This window comes from Schistocerca gregaria, chromosome 5 (genome assembly GCF_023897955.1).
Source record: "Schistocerca gregaria isolate iqSchGreg1 chromosome 5, iqSchGreg1.2, whole genome shotgun sequence".
NCBI lineage: Eukaryota > Metazoa > Arthropoda > Insecta > Orthoptera > Acrididae > Schistocerca > Schistocerca gregaria.
In genome coordinates this window covers 260,883,483-260,906,988 of record NC_064924.1, presented here as the reverse complement: position 1 = coordinate 260,906,988, position 23,506 = coordinate 260,883,483, and the positions used below count along the sequence as shown (strand labels likewise).

The 23,506-nt window shown below is 42.5% G+C and overlaps 1 protein-coding gene across 2 annotated transcripts in view; it reads left to right on the top strand.

The window, feature by feature from the left end:
• The window catches only part of LOC126272933 (cilia- and flagella-associated protein 91-like), a 273,513-nt gene that overhangs the window by 86,834 nt on the left and 163,173 nt on the right, over positions 1-23,506 (top strand). For both annotated transcript variants that reach the window (XM_049976230.1, XM_049976231.1), the window contains exon 7: positions 15,661-15,829. In XM_049976230.1, the coding sequence (XP_049832187.1) occupies positions 15,661-15,829 (169 nt within the window). The remainder of the gene's footprint in view (positions 1-15,660; positions 15,830-23,506) is intronic.

Sequence of the window (23,506 nt, the reverse complement as noted above, 5' to 3'; positions counted from 1 at the left end):
TTCAACGAGTGAGCATCTCTCTGCTCCGACACACGATCGCGCAGCAGTTTCGCGCAAGCAGCTGGCAGCCTTACGACTCGACCACAGTGCCGACAGCGACAGCACACACGGATCTCCAGTTCCATCGAACTGTGTCGCCTCTCCACCATGGACCAGTAGTTCATCCGCTGATTCGACTTCATCACGTTCACATTATGTCTCATCACCTTCCTGCTCCGACCATGGTTTCGCCGACCACGTCCGGCTTCCATCACCTCTCACCATTGCCGTGCCTCATGCATAGGGCTCACAGCCACGCCCCCCAATCTTTGATCACTACTGTTTCATACATCAAAACACTGACACTGTCAACTTTGCTTGGAACATCCTGCCATCTACCTCTGTAACACACTCACCATCCACAGACTCAGAGGTGACGCTTCCGTCTACACCGAAGTCATCCGCCGCCAAGGTCAGTCATGTGCAGCCTGCTGTTTTCCCCCCTGCTGTGACATCAAGCGCCTCTATAACTCCATCATTGCCGCGAGTGTTGCTCATCCATCATATCTTACGCAACCTGTCAAGTCACAGCATGCTTGCTCCTTTATGTTAGTTTACAATTCCATGTCAGAATAAAAAAAAATTCTTGTTATTCATAAAAGAGGTCGGCAACGAGTTTATTTAATGTTTTCGTAAAAGCATGATCTGTAAGGTCATATACCATCAGTGGAAGCTTATTACATAGTTTATGGTCCACTAGGTCATAGCTATTGATTGTCTGCGATAGTCTGTGATATGACATATGTATGGACATATTTTTTCTTGTGTTGTGACCATGAATATTATTTCTGTGTTTTACTTCATTTAGATCCGTTTTTGTATTGATTAATACTTGGTATATGTACAAATTTGTAACTGTCATTATTTTATACATTATAGAGCAAAGGCCTACAACATGTTTTATGTTAAGAAAATGTAAGGACTTTCATTGCTTTCTTCTGTAGAAATATATGAGTTGGACATTGCTCAAGTTTCCCCAGAGAATAAGTCCACACGACATAATACTTTAAAAATGCAACATAAGATGTTTTAACGTAGACTCATAGGTACTCATTTCATAAACATCCCAGTAAGTAAATTACTCTTGAGAATTTGACACTAATGTATTTTGTGTGTTGCTTCCAGGACAATTTGTCATCTAAGTATACCCCCAAGAACTTTATATACACTGAAGTGCCAAAGAAACTGGTATAAACTTGCGTATTCAAATACAGTGGTATGTAAACAGATAGATGCACTGTGTCAGCAACATCTACATAAGACAACAGGAGTCTGGCACAGTTGTTTGATTGGTTTACTGCTGCTACAATGGCAGGTTATGAAGATTAAGGGAGTTTGAATGTGGTTTTATAGTCAGCGCAAGAGCAATGGAACATAGCATCTCTGAGGTATCAGTGAAATGGGGATATTCTCGGATGACCATTTCTTAAGTATACCACGAATATCAGGAACCCGGTAAAACGTCAAATCTTCGACATCGGTTGGGCCACAAAAAGATCCTACAAGAACGGGACCAATGATGACTGAAGAGAATTGTTCAATGCAACAGAAGTGCAACTCTTCACAAACTGCTGCAGATTTCAGTGCTGGGCCATTGACAAGTGTCAGCGTGCAAACCATTAAATGAAACTGTTGTGATAGTGCCACGACATTTAACAGTGCCGCCACGACAGTACGCACAAACGGCGATAGAGGCGCTCCGCAAATCGGATGAGCGCGGGAGCGCCACCTAGCTACGAACGGCACCGGCCGCATGTCACGGCACAGCAGTCGAATACGAGAGACTGAGTTGTAATCATGTGATCAGCTATTGTTTCTGAGAGAGAGTGTGAAAATCCACGCAATTATTGTGATTAAAGGTTATAACACTTTTTGGCGACGAGGTCGGGATATTTTCACCGCGTTGTGGATTTGCGTGTTCGTGACGGGGCAGACATGGAACAGCTTATGCAAGCGCTCATTGAACAACAAACACAGCTGACGGCAGCGATTCAGGCGTTGTCGACGTCGCTTACTCATCGTCTGTCTTCCTCTTCTCCGCCTCCATTCCCTCCTTACGACAAGGCCGCTGAAGACTGGGAGAATTATGAGAAGCGTTTGCGGCAACACTTCTTGGCTTTCGGCGTTGTCGACGCTCCTATGTGTAAGTCGTTATTTCTATCTTGCATTTCCCCTCGGGTCTATCAGCTGCTATCTCAGTTAGCCCCTCTGCGGGAACCAGCCTCCCTGTCCTTCCAAGAAATGGGTGACTTATTGTCTGCCTATTATCGAACAAACACCCACGTCGTTGCCGCCCGCGTGGCGTTCTACCGGTGTCGTAAACAGCCCCATCAATCTTACCGGGCTTGGGCGGCGGAACTACACGGCCTGAGTAGGAAATGTCAATTTGTCACGGACACTCATCACGAGTCTTATGCTGATTCAATGGTTAGGGATGCTATTCTACGGCTTGCTCCTGATAAAGAAGTTCGGCAACGTGCCCTACAACTGCCAAACCCGTCGTTGTCGGAAGTTCTAAGCATCGCTCAATCCTTTGAAGTGTCTCACGCTGCTGGCGCGCAAATAGACGCGTGGTGTGATGTAGGTGCTGTACAGTCAACTCTTGACAAGGACAATTTGCCTGTTGCACAGGAGAACGAAGATGTGGTGGCGGTTCACTCGCGTAAACAACGTCTCGTTGGGCCGCAACGCTCGCAGCGAAACCAGCAACCACAGAAGCCGGTTCGTTCCGCGCTTCCTTCTTGCCCCCGTTGTTTCGTACAGCATGACAGGGCAGCGTGTCCAAAACGTTGGGCCACGTGTAATTCATGTAGGAAAAAAGGCCACATTGCTTCTGTGTGTCAGTCCCATAAAGTTCCTGTCGACGAGGACGAGGCGTCGGACATGGATGTTCACTGTGTGCTTTCTCAAACAAATAAGTTGTTTGTTACTGTTCGTGTTCTGAATAAAGACATCCGCATGCAAGTGGACACTGGCTCTGCAGTAACTCTCATTAATTCTCGCACGTATTTGGCGTTGGGCTCCCCTCCTTTGTCTCCAGTTACGCGCAATCTGAGGACTTATAATCAGCAGAAAATTCCTATCATGGGCCAGTTTGATGCTTCCACTGCCTACAAGTCTGTTGTTCGGCCCCTCACGTTTTATGTGGTGGATCATGCGGGCACTGAAAACCTGTTCGGTTATGATGCTTTCCAGTTGTTCGGGTTCTCCATTGATGATGATGTGCACCTCATATCTGAGGACATTCCGTATCAACAGCTGGATGGATTGTGTTGTGAATTTTCGTCCGGAGGCGTACCATCAGTTGCCGTTGGACGCTCCTTCCAAGGAATTTCTCGTTATCAACACTCCTTGTGGGTTGTATCAGTACCAGCGATTACCATTTGGCGTCGCTAGCGCACCGGCCATTTTTCAGCAGTTTTTGGAACAGCTCACGGCTTCCGTTCCCGGCTGCATAAACTATCTGGATGACATTGTTGTCACGGGAGCCTCCACTGCGGAGCACCTTCGTAATTTACGTTCACTGTTTCGGGTTTTGCATTCGGCTGGGTTGAGGTGCAATCTGGACAAGTCACAGTTCTTCCAACCCTCCATTGAGTATCTTGGTTTCCACTTGTCCCGTGAGGGCATACGCCCTCTCCGTGAGCACGTTGCGGCCATTAACGCTCTACCCCGGCCGTCTACGGTCAAAGAACTTCAGGCGTTTCTAGGCAAGATTGCTTATTATCACAAATTCATTCCATCCGCAGCAACGGTAGCTTATCCTCTGCATCAGCTGTTACGCAAAACGTCCCCTTCTGTTGGTCCGACGGGTGTGAGCAGGCTTTTGTCCGCCTGAAGGCTCATTTGCAGTCGGCGCCTTGTCTTGCCACATTCCATCCGGGTCAGCACTTGGTTCTGGCGACTGACGCGTCACAGTATGGCCTAGGGGCTGTTCTCGCCCATCGGTATGAGGATGGGTCGGAACGACCCATTGCCTATGCTTCCAAGACCCTCAACGAGGCGCAACGGCGTTACTCTCAAATCAAAAAGGAGGCGCTCGCTATCATTTATGCTCTAAAAAAGTTCAGCGTTTTTTTGTATGGTTATAAGTTTCACCTCATCACCGACCACAAACCGCTGGTCTCTCTGTTCAGCCCCTCGGCGTCACTTCCGGATAAGGCAGCTCACCACCTGCAACGTTGGGCCTTATACTTGTCTTGTTTTCATTATGAGATTCACTATCGCCCCACGGCCCAGCACGCAAACGCGGATGCATTGTCGCGATTGCCGATGGGCCCCGACCCTGTTTTCGATCGTGATGAACTCCTCTGTTTCCACATTGATGAGGAAGAACGTCGTGCAGTCGAGGGTTTTCCACTTACAGGTTCGCAGGTCGCGTCAGCTACTGCGCGTGACCCGGTCCTGCGTCGGGTGATCGGGTTTGTTCAACGAGGTTGGCCGGACAGGACCGGGGGCCGGGCATCGGATCCCCTTCTCAACTACCATGCCTTGTGGCTTCGTCTGTCTGTTCGTGATGGTGTTGTTCTTCTGGCCACGGATGGCGCATCTCCACGGGTCGTGGTGCCAGCCTCTCTTCGCAAAGATGTTCTCAAACTGTTGCATGGAGGCCATTGGGGTATTTCTCGGACTAAGTCCCTGGCCCGCAGGCACGTTTATTGGCCCGGCATTGATTCGGACATCGCCCATATGGTTGCTGCATGTGGCCAGTGTGCTCAACAACTGGCGGCACCTCGTACAATGTCCTCTCCGTGGCCTGATCCAGCTCAGCCATGGGAACGGGTGCACGCCGACTTTGCTGGCCCCTTCCGCGGTACTTATTGGCTACTGTTGATTGATGCCTTCTCGAAGTTTCCATTTGTTGTTAGATGTCCGTCGCCCACCACTGCGGCGACGACACTGGCTTTGTCCAAAATCTTTGCGCTAGAAGGTCTTCCATCCACGATCGTCACGGACAATGGCCCTCAGTTCTCTTCGCAGGCCTTCCGTGATTTTTGTACTGGACAAGGGATTCATCATGTTACCGCACCTCCCTTCCATCCGCAATCGAATGGGGAGGTCGAGCGCCTTGTCCGCACTTTCAAATGCCAGATGAAAAAATTCCTTAGTGATTTTTCCACAGATGACGCCCTGCTGCAATTTCTGAGTTCTTATCGCTTCACGCCTCTGGGTGATCGCAGCCCTGTTGAACTCTTGCATGGCCGCCAACCGCGCACTCTGCTGCACCTGCTTCACCCTGTCAGGCCTTGTACTGTGCCCCCTAGTGCGGGAAAATACTCGGTGGGTGCCGACATGTGGGCATGAGGGTATGGATCTCGCCCTAAATGGATTCCAGGGGTGGTCAAGGCTCTTCGCGGCCGCCGGCTTTGTGAAATCCGTACGGGCGACGGCACGGTTGTTCGCCATTACGACCAGATGCGCCCACGAATGGTGGCCACGCCTGTGTCACCGCCCCATCCTTCGCTTCCACCAGCTCGAGACGCCAGTCCTGTCGCTGCTGCCGATCTACCGTCCGTGTTGATGCAGCCGCCGTCGCTGCCGCTTCCAAGTACTCCGGAACTGGCCCCAGTCGCGACGCTGCCTTCTCCGGGACCCATCTCGCTGGAGCACACTCCCAGGTCAATGACACCTATGGATGCTGCTCCGGAGTTTTCACCCATCATCTCATCCAGGAGGCACGTTCCACGCACGAGCTTCCGTCCTGGACATTTTCGACCATACTCCCGTGTCTCTGCGCGGGATCTCCTCGGGGCCTCACAAGAGGCCATGGATGTCTCTGCGCTGTCCATGTCTCCAGGGAAGTGAGTGTTTATTTTTTTCAAAGGGGGAAAAGTGTTGTGATAGTGCCACGACATTTAACAGTGCCGTCACGACAGTACGCACAAACGGCGATAGAGGCGCTCCGCAAATCAGATGAGCGCGGGAGCGCCACCTAGCTACGAACGGCACCGGCCGCATGTCACGGCACAGCAGTCGAATACGAGAGACTGAGTTGTAATCATGTGATCAGCTATTGTTTCTAAGAGAGAGTGTGAAAATCCACGCAATTATTGTGATTAAAGGTTATAACAGAAACCTTATCGATATTGGCTTTCGGAACCGAAGGCCCACTCATGTACCCTTGATTATTGCACGACACGAAGCTTTATGCTTCGCCTGGGCTCGTCAACACCAACAATGGACTGTTGATGACGGGAAACATGGTGCCCGGTTGGACGAGTCTTGTTTCAAATTGTATTGAATAGATAGACTTGTACGGGTATGGAGACAGCTTCAGGAATCCATGGACCCTGCATGTCAGCAGGGGACTGCTCTGTAATGGTGTGGGGCATGTGCAGTTGGAGTGATATGGGACACCTGATACATATGGATATGACTCTGACAGGTGACACATACATAAGCATCCTGTCTAATCACCTGCATCCATTCATGTCCATTGTACTTTCAGATGGGCTTGGACAAGTCCAGCAGAACAATGCGATTCCTCACATGTTCAGAATTGCTACAGAATGGCTACAGGAACACTCTTCCAAGATTAAACACTTCCGCTGACCAGCAAACTCCTCAGACATGAACATCATTGAGCATATCTGGAATGTCTTGCAACATGTTGGTCAGAAGACATCTGCACCCCTTTTTACTCTTAGAGACTTATGGACAGCCCTGCAGAATTCATGGTGTCAATTCCCTCCAGCATTACTTCGGACATTAGTCGAATCCATGCCATGTTATGTTGCGGCACTTCTGCATGCTCGGAGGGGCCCTATACGATATTAGGCAGGTCTACCAGTTTCTTTGGCTCTTCAGTGTAACTTGGATTGTTAAATAGACTTTTATCCTTTAGACCAAATACCATGTTTTGTATTTTGTTCTTATTCAGGAAAAACTCATTTGACTCAGACCAGTATGATGCCTGCGCAAGTGTGTAGCCAGTAGAATCTTTTTGCTTATTCAGATCATTATTTTAAATTAGGGAGGTAGTGTCATCATCAAGTAGCACCTTATTTGAGCTTGTAAAAGAGGATAGGTCATTGATCATTACCAAAAACAAGAATGGTCCAAGTACAGATCCCTGCAAAACTCCCACCTTAGTTTGTTTTTCAGTAGATTTTTCTGTGCCAGTACACCCAGCTTGCCTATGGTTTTGGAGATAAGATGTCAATCGTTTTAGGCTGTTGTCCCTGATGCCATAGAAATAGCATTTCTGTAGAAGTGCATCATGTCCTACACACAAAAAGTGACCTGGGCAAAGCCCTTCTCCTCAAATACTGTAAGAACATATTTTCTTACAGAGTATATTGCATCAGTTATTGATAACTTTTTTCTAAAGCCATACTGTGCTACATTAAATATTCCAAGTTTTTCGAAATGAGCAGACAGTTGATGTTAAATGATGCATTCTATTGTTTCTTCCAGGACTGGAACTATTAATATGGTCTGAAACTTGCAGGGTTGTTTTTGTCTCGCTTTTTATGCACGGGAACCACTCTAGATATTTCACCTACTCTGTAAAGTATTCCTCTGATATTCATTTACTTATGCAGTGAGTCAATGGATAAACAATAGAGTCAATGATTTTCTTCAGTAACAATATTATGGGAAGGAAAGTTGCCACTCACCATATAGCAGAGATGCTGAGTCGCAGATAGGCACAACGAAAAGATTTTCTCACTTAAAGCTTTCGGCCAATGGCCTTTGTCAACAATAGGCATACATACGTGCGCACACACCCACGCACACACGCACGCATGCACGCACGCACACACACACACACACACACACACACACACACACACACACACACAATTGCAACTAACACACACGACTCAGGCAACTGAGACTGCAGTCATATGTGTGAGTTGCGTTTGCGTGAGTGTGTGTGTGTGTGTGTGTGTGTGTGTGTGTGTATCTATTGTTAACAAAGGCCATTGGCCGAAAGCTTTAAGTGTGAAAATCTTTTCGTTTGCCTATCTGCAGCTCAGCATCTCCGCTATATGGTGAGTGGCCACTTGCCTTCTCATAATATTGTTACATTCCGTCCAGGACTTTCCATTGTTTGATTTTCTTCAGTAAGTTGCAAAACATGTCATAAATATCACTGTCATCTGATGATTTGAAGTTTCTTACTATTTTTGATACAATGCTAGGCTTAACCTAAGAGAAAGTGAGAATATTGGCATAGGGCATTGCATGACAATTTTTTTGTAGTAGGTTTACTGATGCTACTGCTTGTTTTCTCCACAGATTTAATAAAGTAATCATTAAACTCTTGTCGAGAAAGAGTGATTTTGACCTTACCTAATTCTTTGGCAACACTGTTTATGAGATTATAAGCAGCTCTGCATTTATTGTTAGAACTCCCAATGCACTGGCGACTGAGTGACTTTTTTACTTCAGTAACTGCTTTTTTTATAGTTGTTTCCCCATCTTACATTTAAGGGTCTAAAAACACAATTGTTAAGTAGTTTCTGGCTTTCTCCCAGTTCTTTTGTAACAGTGTTCTGAGTGCAAATATGAGACCTATAGTTGCATGGTGTTCTCTGAATCCATACTGCTTACCCTGTAGTTAACATTATATTGACTCTGGCTTTGGCTGCAGAAGACTGTGGTCATGTGTGTGTGAGTTGTGTTTGCATGCATGCGCGTGCTTGCACGCGCACGCGCGCGCATGCATGTGTGTGTGTGTGTGTGTGTGTGTGTGTGTGTGCGTGTGTGTGTGTGTGTGTGTGTGTGTGTGTGTGTTTGTTTTTCTGAACTGCACAGATGGGAGCTATCCTTACAACACATTCTCTGCTATGGTAAAATGTTGTCACTGTACCCCCTCACACAACAGTTTCCACCCTCACTGTCCTATTATCTCCTCCTTATTCTTGTCTCCCAGCCTCTTTCCTTGCTGCCCTCTGCCAATGCCCCTGGTTATCTGTCCCTGTTCTTCTTCTTTTTTAGCTCATTTTTTTACTACCTCCTTGCCCCACAATCTCCTGATGCTGTTCATATTGGCATTCTTGTCCTTGAACACTCTGCCAGACAGTGTTCCTCTGTCCCTCACCTGTACACTGTATCCCTTCTCCTTCCCTGCCTTCTCCAGATTGCTGCTGCCATCCCATGTGATAGCTGCATTCTTGCTTGAGCTGCCGGGGTTGGGAGTCATGTGTGTGTGTGTGTGTGTGTGTGTGTGTGTGTGTGTGTGTGTGTGTGTGTGTGGTGTGTGTGTGATGTGCTTGCTTTGTGTATGGATGGGGTGTGTTTCTCTGGTTCCCTTTGCTGATGAAGACTGTGGCTGAAAGTTTTGTGTAGGTATCCTTTAATTGTGCCTGTCTGCAACTTAACATGTCTTCTTTATGGTAAGTAGCAATCTATCTTTTCGTACACTGTAGATATTCCTACATGGGGTTTCCATTGTTTTATTAACATTCTACATCTTTATTCTTCATGTCTACTTATTTATTTCTCATTCTGGTGACAAACACATTACTCCCAATGAGAGGCCAATTTATTGATACTGTCACTGTAGAATGTTTGACTTTGTTGATGGAGCCATAAACTCATCTCTGCTTGCTCTGCTTCATCACTGTCAAAGTGAAGTCCTCGAAGGTATTCTTTAAGTTTTGAAAATAGATGAAAATTGGATGGTACCAAGTTGGGACTGTATGAAGGATGATCGATGACAGTGAATCCAAGGTGTCAGATTGTTGCAAATGTCATAGCACTCTTGTGTGGTGTTGCATTGTCATGCTGAATGAGAGGGTGCTTCATGTGTGGACAAACTTTTCTTGTGGTGAGAAATTCAATTACAGTACACTGTTTCTCATGCAAAAACATACTTCTGTTACACCCTGTTGTGTATCACACTACATTTCGGAGCCCTCTAGTGGCAGAGGGTTGCAAATTGCATCAGCGAAACAAGAAAGTTGACCAAGAAATATACATGACATGCAGTACCTCAACTGAAACTGAGAACAGAATAAAAAATTCAAAGGCATTACTTTTCAGTGCACCCTAGTACATGTTGACATAAAATATGTGCTAGAACAGACATTAAATATTTTTTATTCATACTGGAAACTCTCTGTATAGGGTAAGTTAAAATGTACATTTAGACTGGGTTTCTCTTACCCACAACACCATCAATATCAGTCCCTTGTAAAACATGTAGCTTGCTGTGCTTCAGAAGATGATAGCAAAACATCATTTATCATTGTACTATCCTCAGTATACATCATATATATCATGCCCTTAGATTGCTACCCAACTGGATAATAGTAGAAAAATGCACAGATGTTGCTTCATGCAATTGAGAGAGTGGGAAACTATTTGTCCAGTTTGCTGACCAGCGTTGTAGTTTTATGTTGATGAGCAACTGGTTGTCTGGCACTGTTCATTTTCACTTTTTGCCCTACCTTGTCTGCAGTTACTCTTCTCCCATACCACTGGTGCTACTCTGTTTTTCCTCACACGTATATGATCATGTTAATACAAAATATTGTGGCCTCATGCCGTGGGACACTCCATCACATATGTGTTGAGTTAACCAATTACAACATGTTTTATTATCTTTTCTCATTCATGGATGGACATGTATATTGAACACAGAAATGGGAAAGAAAGAGGGTAACCACTACAGAAAAATAATTTATTCCTTTGGACCCACAGTCAGGTAGGTCATGATACAGCCTAGTGTTTTCATTAACAGTTGGTGCTAGCTGTGTTTCATTGGGTGTTGATCTGCAGGCCTATAGTTGCCTACTTTTGCTAGTGATCTGATATACAGTACCAAGTTTTTGGAACCTAATGGTATGCAACTTTCCTTTTAGTTCATATATGCCAATGTTTTGTCCATGTCTGCCCTTGAAACAAAAACGTGCTCCCATCAAGGTTCCAAGGGTAGGCTCATTCCTGGCTTTAACCTGACACGAGATGTCGTGCTGAACAGGAAAGGATTAAAAAGACCTAACTGCTCTCTCTTCTGTAATGGAGGAAACATACTGCTATTGGGGGCACAAAATGACAGTCAGATCTCGTTAGGAAAGATGAAACAAGAATAGTTCGGGCTATGAAAATGAAACTTGAAAAATTTTCATGATCATTTTGGACGCTCAGTGGTTGCTAATCCACATCTTATAAGTTACAAGGTCGTGGAGGAAATTGAGAACTTCACCCAATAATCATCTTAAAAATAACATTAGGCAAACATACACTACCACTCATTAATTTCAATACAGCCAATAAATGACATCTAGTTCTCTGTAGATAAGGTCTAATACGTGGGTACAGTTGAAGAAGCAATGGAATAGTACAACAGTTGTACACATGTCGTGATTTTTGTTTGTTGTAATCGAGATACAATAGTATCCAACAAACAATATTGTGTACATAAACATTATGTACCTATCTGATATGTTTGTTTACCTATTTGCCTATCGATGCCACATTTGGTGCGACTATGTTGTTCCCTGTAGTGATGTGATGTCCGCAGCAAATGTTAACAATTGCTACGATACATAACATGTGGTTCCTGCACGTCAGTTCCTTCATGACATTGAAGTGAGTGAAGGTATCCGTAGAAAAATGTGCTGTGATTGTAGCTCTTAGCCAAGCAGATTTATCGATTTTCCAAATTGTGAAATAGTGTAGTGTGTCTATAGGGGGAGTGCAATACACCTTCACCTCCAGAAGACAACAATATCTGCTACAACAGTAAAAAGGATACTGACTGAAACCGGCTTGAAAGGATGTGTCACAGCAAGAAAACCCATTCTAAGGCCCATAAATAAACAGAAGAGACTTGAATGGGCTATGGAACGTTGTAATTGGACATCAGAAGAGTGGATGAAGGTGTTATTCACCAATGAATCGAAGTTCAAGATTTTTGGAACCAGAAGGAGTATATTTGTTTGCTGATTTGTAGGGGAAAGGGTAGCACAGCAGTGTGTTCTACCAACAATTGAACATGATAGAGGTTCTATTATGATTTGGGGATATTTTGCCAGAGATAGAGTTGGCGACATTGTGAAAATAGAAGGGTGTATGGATGAGAAGCAATACCACTGCATACATCAGTATCAAGCAATACAAAGTTAATTGTGTTTAATAGAGAAAGGGTTCATCGTACAACAGGATAATGATCCAAAACATAGGTCGGCATACCGTACGAACTATATTGCATCAAAGGAAAAACAAAAAGCGCTTAATAATGTGGTATGGCCAGCCCAAAGCCCTGCTTGTAATCCCATTAAATGGTCTGGGATGAAGTGGACTGACTTATCAGGGAAGTTAATATATCCAACAAGGAACATCTCTGGAATATTTATAAGAATGTGTGGAATCATATAGATTCACAATACCTACGACAACTGATTGACTGCATGCCTCGAGTTTGTGAGGCAGTCATTAAATCCAGAGGTGGATACCTTGATGAAGGTAAAATATAATGACTGTGATTGTATTATGTATGTGGAAGTTAATATAATTATATTTTGTGAGAAATAACATTTGATTTGTGTTGTAAATCTGAAATACCAGGCTGTATTGAAATTAATGAGTGGTAGTGTACATCTACATATTATGACACCTGTAGACAGTGCCTCCATTTTTATTCTTCATCTTCATAACTGTGATAGCCTCAAGAATACAAAATGAATGTCCTGCTTATAAAATTAAAACTTCTCTAGTGACATCAAGTGACACCATCACAGACTACTCAGTCTTCTAATCGAGTAAAACAAAGTTAAGTGCCAGTCTGTTTTCTTCTTGCAATACCGACACCAATGCTTCCCAGTAGCTGAAATAAATAAACTTCACACTTATCTTACCATTACTGCTACTATTTTCATCTTCATATCTGAACCATCTGTAAAAATTGCGATTAAGCGCAGTGATGAAAGATACCCTTGAATACTGGCCATTCAAAACTAAATTGTAAGTCCAGAAAAACACTTTCTAGTGAGGCTTCTCAGTTCAGAGTTTTAGATCAACACAGAAGTATGGCACGCTGTCTCCTCAACATCTTCCTAGTCAATATTTGCTCTCAATAGCCAAAATGTTACAATGTACTTATCAAGATACTATGTGATGTCACATGTGATGGGCGGCACTAGCAGTCCGTGTGTGGACTGCAGGCACTAGGCACCCACATGACAGCAGCGTTGGCCTGGCTGGGGCTGGCAGCAATGGCTTGGAGGTAGAGGCACCCCAGGGTTGAAGCCACAACCCTTAGGTGGTGCAACAGCAGGTGGACTGCTCAGAGAGTAGGCGGCAAATGGCCTGCATGACATGGCGGCAACAAACAGCAAGGTGACAGTGTGTCAGCTTGGCCATCAGCTTGGTTGGCTGGCCAAGCCTCAGAAGTGGTAGGAGGGTGACAGTGGCAGATGAACATTGTGATAGCTGCTTATAGTGCACTCTTGTACTTGGCCCATCACAGCAAGTGTTGGTAAGGCTACAGGAGCTGCACAAACTCATAACCTAGCTCACGAGCCATGTACAAGTAGACTGCTTTGACAGTGGCACTCAGCATTGACATTTGGTGACAAGAGGGTCTTTGGCAGTGCTGGCTGACCCACAATGCACACTTGGACAGCTTCTCACATCACTGGATGACATGATGGACTCATGATGTGACTCTCAAGCCAGGCTGGCAGGCAGGCAGTTTGCTGCAGGCTTTGTCCACAGCAGTAAGAGAATAAGAGAATATGTAAATGCAACATGCTCCCAGCTGCTGCTCAACAGCAACTGCAGTATAACAACAGCAGCACTGTGGTGCTTGAACTTCTCACCAACCACACAGCATCAAACAGGAAACAAAATTTTTAGGCCTCCGTTCAGACTGAACAGTGAGGGATCTCACCTCTCAAACCAATTTGTACAGGCTTGGGGCTGGAGCCTGGTCAGAATGTGAGTAGAGGGCATTAGAAAGGAGGTTTTTTTTTTTAAATGAAGGAGCTGAATAAACTAAATTCTGGTATATTTTTGGTACTCACAATACAGAAGGGCTCATCCATGCTGGGCTATAAGTCATCCTGCCAGTCTGGGTGATAGCTGAAATAGGAGGAGGGTAGAAGTTGGTTCAAGGCTGATTTAGCTGGTGTCTGCTCCAGAAGCACAGAGCCACAGATTACAGGAGACCGTGTGCTCTGTTGAAAACCTGGAAACCAAGAGAGATTACATTGTGCTCTGCCCTCTAAGATTTGGCCAGCAAGCACCATCTGATTCCTTTCTCATGCTTCCTATTGGCTGCCTCAGTTGCATGAAATTGGTTTATTCAGCAGAGCACTGGGAATGGTGGCATGATGCTGGTGCTTTGGTTCTAGCAGGCATGTAGGAACTCACACCAGTAACTTGGTTGAAAGGCATATGAAAAACATTTCAGGATAAAACATTGTTGTGAACTTTAAAATACTCCCAGAATGTCACACATCCTGTACGATCCTGTTGCCAACTGAGCCTCTTAGCTGCTCTATTTCAGCCTGTGCTATTGCCAGATCAGGTTTGCGTTTTAAAATCAACTGCCCCTTCTCCATAATCATGGAGCACTAAAAACAACTACAGCCCATAAGGCTAGCCACATCTCAGTTCATGCTGGTTGCTTCATAGCGTCCAACGTGACAAAAAGTGTAGGCAGTCTTCAAACTGTTGATATATATCAGTACTCTACAGCAATTTTAACACTTATCCATAGTGATGCTATTTTTTTAGCCCAGGCAGATGATTTAGAGGTGGGTTCCACTCTTCAAACCAATTTATACAGGCATCGGGGTGGAGCCTGTTCAGAATGGTAGAAGAGGGCACCAGTTAGGTTTTTGGAAATGACTCATTGTTGTTGATTTAATCTAAAATGACTGGCTTATACTTATGGAATATGCAATGTATAAGTGTTATTAAGTTAGCTGAATGTTTTGTTAATGATTATCTTTCAACAAAAGATGATGCTTATTGCTGGCAGTAAAGCATAAATTAAGATTAGGTCAAGCTGCATTCTCTACACAAGTATAAAGTGCAGAACCATTTTAGCACAATATAGTTGTGCAGTCTGTTATTTGTATATTTTTAATTGATATAAAGCTCATAATTACTCTCTTTATGAGTAGCTCTTTATAAAATATACAACAATACTATGTATGTATTAAAACTAAAACTTCTCATTGACTGTTACTTCTACAGCAGATTTTAAGCCCTACAATGTTATACTTAGTGGCACTTGCAAATCTCAGTTATCTTTCCAGTGTCAGTGTACTGGACGTAAATTAAAGGAGAGAGCTTTGAGAAGATGTGTAGCTAATTTTTTTGTAAAATGATGAATTAGCTTTTCCGATAAAGCAAAAGTCAGCATTACTGTTACACAAATTCCAGAGTGACACTCAAGTAGGTTACTATTTCTGAATGAATTATCAAAAACCAGATGCTCCATGCAATTATATTGGCCATTCTTCATCTGTTTCACCTATTAAAAGTAGTTCTTCTCAGTATGCAGTTTTCTTATGATCATTAAAACTATTATGCATAATGCCTTTAGCAGAAAAATATCTACTGATGCAGAAAAAAATATAACACATCAAATAGAAATTGAAAGCTAGCATGACTAATGATTATTGGTATTGTATTCTCTACATGTTGTTTGAATAGGAAATAGAGACAATTCACCAAATGCGTCTCGACTTAGCAAAACACCATCTCGATGAAGTTCAGAAAATTTTGTCCACTAAAATGGCTGACAGATTAGAGAGACTTAGAAGATTAAAGGAAAAGGAAAAGGAAATTAAGACAACCAAAATAAATATTGAAACAAACAGAGGTGAGCACAAATCTCTGTCATACTGTCTTACTACTGTGTGTTATAAATATAACTTAGTCATGACATTTTCACAGTTATTATGATAGTTTTCTGGTTTCTTGCCCTGTTTCTTGTTTTATTGGTATTAAGTCATCACTGTTGCCAAGGTTCTCTGGTATTGGAACTGCACCCTAGCTGTGGACATAATGGTGAAATCCTGTCAGTACCTCAGGTGTAGGTGATCTTTAGATCTGATATAATTAAATTTTCCTTGAGACATTTGAGTCTCATCTACATCTACGATAATGGTAGAAGCTGGAGAAGGAGAAAATAAACTGAAGATGTGAACTGAAGTTTGTGTTAGGGAGGGCATTGGAAAAGGGTATTTTATGCAGCTGTGTTAGCTATAACGTTGAGGTGCTCTAATGGCTAGCACATCTGCCTAATAAGTAAGGAGACCTGTGTTAAGGTCCTGGCCATGGAACTATTTTTAATTCATTTCTTCAGCTTCTATCATTATCGTGGATAAAGATAAGACTCATATGTTTCAAAGAAAATTTAATTATATCAAAAATTAAAGAGTTGTGTTGTTCATATGCTCTGGTTTTTTAGTAGATACTTGCAATTTCGTTTTTCCTGTATGCAGCTGGAGATCATTATAGATAAATATTGCTCATCACATCTCATGTGATGCCCAGTGTCGATGGAAAGTGTCACTGTGTATCCCATTATATAGAGGGAAACATTCGACGTGGGAAAAATATATTTAAAAACAAAGATGAAATGTATGTTTGTGTTCGTTTGTGTTTCTATCGACCTGCCAGCACTTTTGTTTGGTAAGTCACATCATCTTTGTTGTTCAAAGATTCCATGACTTACCAAGTGGGAAAGCGCTGGTAGATAGGAACAATTAAAGAAAAAAAAAAAAACACCCACACACACAAAATTTCGAGCTTTCGCAACCCACGGTTGCTTCATCAGGAAAGAGGGAAGGAGACGGGAAGATGAAAGGATGTGGGTTTTAAGGGAGAGGGTAAGGAGTCATTCCAATCCCGGGAGCGGAAAGACTTACCTTAGGGGGAAAAAAAGGACAGGTAGACACTCGCACACACACACACATATCCATCCACACATATACAGACACAGACACAGACACAAGCAGCTTGTGTCTGTGTATGTGCGGATGGATATCTGTGTATCAGATAGATTATATAATGGTAAGACAGAGATTTAGGAACCAGGTTTAAAATTGTAAGACATTTCCAGGGGCAGATGTGGACTCGGACTATGATCTATTGGTTGAGACCTGTAGATTACAACTGAAGAAACTGCAAAAAGGTGGGAATTTAAGGAGATGGGACCTGGATAAACTGACTAAACCAGAGGTTTACAGAGTTTCAGGGAGAGCATAAGGGAACAATTGACAGGAATAGGGGAAAGAAATACAGTAGAAGAAGAACGGGTAGCTCTGAGGAATGAAGTAGTGAAGGCAGCAGAGATCAAGTAGGTAAAAAGATGAGGGCTAGTAGAAATCCTTGGGTAACAGAAGAAATATTGAATTTAACTGATGAAAGGAGAAAATATAAAAATGCAGTAAATGAAGCAGGCAAAAGGGAATACAAATGTCTCAAAAATGAGATCGTCAGCAAGTACAAAATGGCTAAGCAGGGATGGCTAGAGGACAAATGTAAGGATGTAGACGTTTATCTCACAAGGGGTAAGATAGATACTGCCTACAGGAAAATTACAGAGCCCTTTTGAGAAAAGAGAACCACTTGTATGAATATCAAGAGCTCAGATGGAAACCCATTTCTAAGCAAGGGAAAGCAGAAAGGTGGAAGGAGTATATAGAGGGTCTATACAAGTGTGATGTATTTGAGGACAATATTATGGAAATGGAAGAGGATGTAGATGAAGATGAAATGGGAGATACGATACTGCGTGAAGAGTTTGACAGAGCACTGAAACACCTGAGTCGAAACAAGGCCCCGGGAGTAGACAACATTCCATTGGAACTACTGACGGCCTTGGGAGAGCCAGTGCTGATAAAACTCTACCATCTGGTGAGCAAGATGTATGAGACAGGCGAAATACCCTCAGTCTTCAAGAAGAATATAATAATTCCAATTCCAAAGAAAGCAGGTGTTGACAGATGTGAAAATTACCGAACTATAAGTTTAATAAGTCACAGGTGCAAAATACTAACATGAATTCTTTACAGACGAATCGAAAAACTGGTAGAAGCCGACCTTGGCGAAGATCAGTTTGGATTCCGCAGAAATGTTGGAACACGTGAGGCAATACTGATCCTTTGACTTATATTAGAAAATAGATTAAGGAAAGGCAAACCTACATTTCTAGCATTTGTGGACTTAGAGAAAGCTTTTGACAATGTTAACTGGAATACTCTCCTTCAAATTCTGAAGGTGGCAGGGGTAAAATACAGGGAGCGAAAGGCTATTTACAATTTGTACAGAAACCAGATGGCAGTTATAAGAGTCGAGGGGCATGAAAGGGAAGCAGCAGTTGGGAAGGGAGTGAGACAGGGTTGTAGCCTGTCCTCAGTGTCATTCAATCTGTATATTGAGCAAGCACTAAAGAAAACAAAAGAAAAATTCAGAGTAGGTATTAAAGTCCATGGACTTTTCCACAAACAATACAAGACTGGAATAGAAGGGAGAACCGATAGAGGTACTCAGGGTACCCTCCGCCACACACCGTCAGGCGGCTTGCGGAGTATGGATGTAGATGTAGATGTAGAGAAGAAATTACAACTTTGAGGTTTGCCGATGACATTGTAATTCTTTCAGAGACAGCAAAGGACTTGGAAGAGCAGTTGAACGGAGTGGATAGTGTCTGGAAACTAGGATATAAGACGAACATCAACAAAAGCAAAACGAGGATCATGGAATGTAGTCGAATTAAGTCGGGTGATGCTGAGGGAATTAGATTAGGAAATGAGACACTTAAAGTAATAAAGGAGTTTTGCTATTTGGGGAGCAAAATAACTGATGATGGTCGAAGTAGAGCGGATATAAAATGTAGACTGGCAATGGCAAGGAAAGTGTTTCTGAAGAAGAAAAATTTGTTAACATCGAGTATAGATTTAACTGTCAGGAAGTCGTTTCTGAAAGTGTTTGTATGGAGTGTAGCCATGTATGGAAGTGAAACATGGATGATAAATAGTTTGGACAAGAAGACAATAGAAGCTTTCGAAATGTGGTGCTGCAGAAGAATGCTGAAGATTAGATGGGTAGATAACATAACTAATGAGGAGGTATTGAATAGAATTGGGGAGAAGAGGAGTTTGTGGCACAACTTGACAAGAAGAAGGGACTGGTTGGTAGGACATGTTCTGAGGCATCAAGGGATCACAAATTTAGCATTGGAGGGCAGTGTGGAGGGTAAAAATCGTAGAGGGAGACCAAGAGATGAATACACAAAGCAGATTCAGAAGGATGTAGGTTGCAGTAAGTACTGGGAGATGAAGAAGCTTGCACAGGATAGAGTAGCATGGAGAGCTGCATCAAACCAGTCTCAGGACTGAAGACAACAACAACAGAGAGAGAGAGAGAGAGAGAGAGAGAGAGAGAGGGGGGGGGGGACATTCCACATGGGATTAATATATATAAAAAACAAAGATGTTGTGCCTTACCAAATGAGAAAGCGATGGTAGATAGACACAATAAAAAACACACAAACACACACACAAATTTCAAGCTTTCACAACCCAAGGTTGCTTCATCAGGAAAGAGGGTAGGGGAGGGAAAGGAGAAAGGATGTGGGCTTTAAAGGAGAGGGTAAGGAGTCATTCCAATCTCGGGAGCGGAAAGACTTACTTTAAGGGGAAAAAAGGACAGGTATACATTCGCACACACACATATCCATCCGCACATATACAGACACAGGCAGACATATGTCTGGCTAGTTTCAACTGTTCCCTGCATTTCAAATGCACGTTTACATCTTCTAGCACGTATGGCATTATGCCATAATAAAGAACTCAACATGAGAAAATACAGTACTGGTACTCCAAGAAAATTTAACATCTCGAAAACCACACTGAAGAGCATCAAGTCGAGGCCTACTTCGTTGGCAATCTGGACGTACGATTGTGTACCTTAAGCCGAATTATTCATTTCAGTATGGTTCACGAAATTCCGACACTCTTGTAGTATCCTCTGATGTCTTGTTTATTTTATGATATAATGTAATATCTTATAATCTTTTACACATACGTGCTTCCTATATCGTCGCGCAAGTGCGGTGACGCCTCTTATCTGCCGCTCTCTAAACTTTACTAAATGCCTTCTCTGAAAACTATGTATAACAGATAATTAGGAACTTCACTCATGATGGAAATATACTGCAACTAATGCAAACAAATAGACCTGACCTCATTGAGGACGTCAACTTTGAAACTGGTATCAGTGATCGTGATGCAGTTGTGGCAAAAATGAGTACCAAAATACAAAGGACAACTAAGACAAGCAGAAAGATATGTATGTTCAGTAAACTAGATACAAAATCATTAGTGTCATATCTCTCTGAATAACTGGACATCACCCATTAGTATTTTTTGTGATCTCTCAAAGGCCTTTGATTGTGTAAATCATGGAATTCATTTGGATAAGCTAAATCATTATGGTTTGAGGGGGGTAGTGCATAAATGGTTTAATTCATACTTAACTGGAAGAATGCAGAAAGTTGAAATAAGTGGTTCATGTAATTTTAAAACAACAGCTGATTCCTCAAACTAGGGGGCTATCAGGTACGGGGTTCCACAGGGTTCCCTCTTAGGTCCTTTACTGTTCTTGATATACATTAATGACTTACCATTCCACATTGATGAAGATGCGAAGTTAGTTCTTTTTGCTGATGATACAAGTATAGTAATAACATCCAAAAACCAAGAACTAAGTGATGTAATTGTAAATTATGTTTTTCTCCATTTTCAAATGTTCCTTTACAAACTAAAACCCAGGAAAATTGCCCCAATTTAATCCTTGCACCACTGATAAGATAAATGAAATAAGTATTAGTGAAGTTTCGAGAACATACCTTCACAGAAGAGTCAAGCAGTATATTGCTCCCTCCTACGTATATCTCGCGAAGAGACCATGAGGATAAAATCAGAGAGATTAGAGCCCACACAGAAGCATACCGACAATCCTTCTTTCCACGTACAATACAAGACTGGAATAGAAGGGAGAACCAATAGAGGTACTCAGGGTACCCTCTGCCACACACCGTCAGGTGGCTTGCGGAGTATGGATGTAGATGTAGATAGATGTAGTGGTGTAGATAAATAGCGGAAATTGTTAAAACTGAACAAAGCTCTAGGGCCTGATGGAATCTCTATCAGATTCCTACTGAAATTTTGACTGAGTTAGCCCCTCTTGTAACTATAATGTATCGTAAATCCCTCAAACAAAAAAATGTGCCCAGTTCTTGGTAGAAAGGCACAGGCAACACCCGTCCTCAAGAAGGGTAGTACAAGTGATCCACAGAACTACCGTCAAACATATTCAACATCAATTCATTGTAGAACCTTTGAACATATTGTGAGCTCAAACATAATGAGGTATCTTGAAGAGAATGACCTCCTCAATGCCAATGAGCATGCATTTTGAAAACATCAATCATGTGAAATCCAACTCAATTTTTCTCATATGACATAGTGTAGGCTTTGGATCAAGGCAACCAGATAGATGCAGTATTGCTTGATTTCCAAAATGCACTTGACGCGTATCAACCTATGCTTTTTGGCAAAAGTACAATCATATGGGGTCTGGAATGAAACTTGTGACAGGACTGAAGACTGTTTGGTAGGGAGGACACAGCATGTTATCTCGGATGGAGAGTCATCACCAGATGAACAAGTAACTTCGAGTATGCCCCAGGGAAGTGTGTTGGGACCCTTGCTGTTCATATTGTGTACTAATCACCTTGCAGGCAATATTAATAGTAAAATCAGGCTTTTTGCACAGTTGCAGTTATCTTTAGTGAAGTACTACCTGAAACAAGCTGCATAAATATTCAGTCAGATTTTATAAGATTTCAACATGGTGCAGCAATTGCCAACTTGCTCTAAATATTCAGAAATGTAATATTTTGCATTTCACGAAATTGGAAAAATACATCGCTGTGGGAATCAGCCTATTCATAGAAATACCTGGGTGTAACACTTTGTAGGGCTATGAAATGGAATGATCATACAGGTTCAGGCATGGGTATAGCAGGTGGCAGACTTCGACTTATCGGTAGAATACTGGGGAAGTGCAATAAGTTTACAAAAGAGATTGCTTACAAATCACTCGTGAGACCCATTCTAGAATATTGCTCAAGTGTGTGGGACCTATACCAGATAGGATTAACATGGGATATTGAATGTATACAGAGGAGAGCAGCACAAATGGTCACAGGTTTGTTTGATCTGTGGGAAAGTGTAACGGAGATACTGGAGGAACTGAACTGGAAGACTCTTGAAGGTAGATGTAAACTATCCTGCAAAAGTCTGTTAGCAAAGTTTCAAGAACTGGTTTTAAATGATGACTAGGAGTATACATCAATCCCATATGTATGACACACATAGGGATCATGATGATAAGGTTAGAAAATTGCTGCATGCATAGAGGCATTCGAACTATCATTCGTCTTGTGCTTCATACATAAATGGGACAAGAAGAAATCCTGATAACTGGTAGAATGGGACATACCCTCTGCCATGCAGACCATGGTGGTTTGTAGATGTAGACTTGAGAACTAATGATTCAGTTCAGTTATGTATCATTAGTTGCAAATAGTATACAGCTTAATTCTAATAAATGTATGAGACTAATTACATTTACTTTTGTCCCTAAAAATATGTGCAAAGAAAAGGATTTCTGAAATGAAAGTCATAGAAAAAAGTTAGATAAGAATAAAGATTTCATAAATACTATCTTTAAGTATTAGAGACTGGTTAATTTGGTAGGTAAAGTTAAACATGACTATTCAGGAATTAAATTAAAAATCACCCAGGAGTTTGAAAAAAGGGCGATGATATTGAAAATGAGACGAGGGAAATGTACAGTGAAAGGCTTACAACAGAATATCTTGGAAGATAAGTGAGAGAAAAAGAAGAAAATGTGTGAGAAGTTGAAGTTAACTGAATGGCAGATTAAAGCTAGAAATATGTAGTACAAGAAAAGACAAAAAGGAAAGTAGCTAAATATAAGACAGAGATGTAAATGAAGAAGATAAGAGGAGTGGGAAAACAATTGCAGAAAAAAGGGGTGGTCAAGGAGGGAGGAGATAAGGAAAGGAGGCAGACAACAGCAGGATTAATTAAAGGATGTTCAGACCTGCTGGGTGATAGGTATTAGGCATATTCTATACAGCTTTCTAACTCATCATGTGACTATATAAGAGCACAAGTGCTCTACTTCAAAAATAAAATGCTTATGATAAAGTATTTTTCTGAATTGAGATACAACTGCCCCATTGCCAGCTTGACTGCTGTGGCTCAAAAGAACTAATTTCTACAAGGTCCCTCCTTCGACTTTCCAAGAGCAAATAAAAGATGAGAAAAAATTACAGGTATGCATGATGAGGTGCAGGTCGTCATCAAATTATTGGCACAGCAAGTCTGCATCTGTTCTTTGACAATGTGTTGCGTGATACCCAGATCAACTTTATACCATTAAGTATTACAGG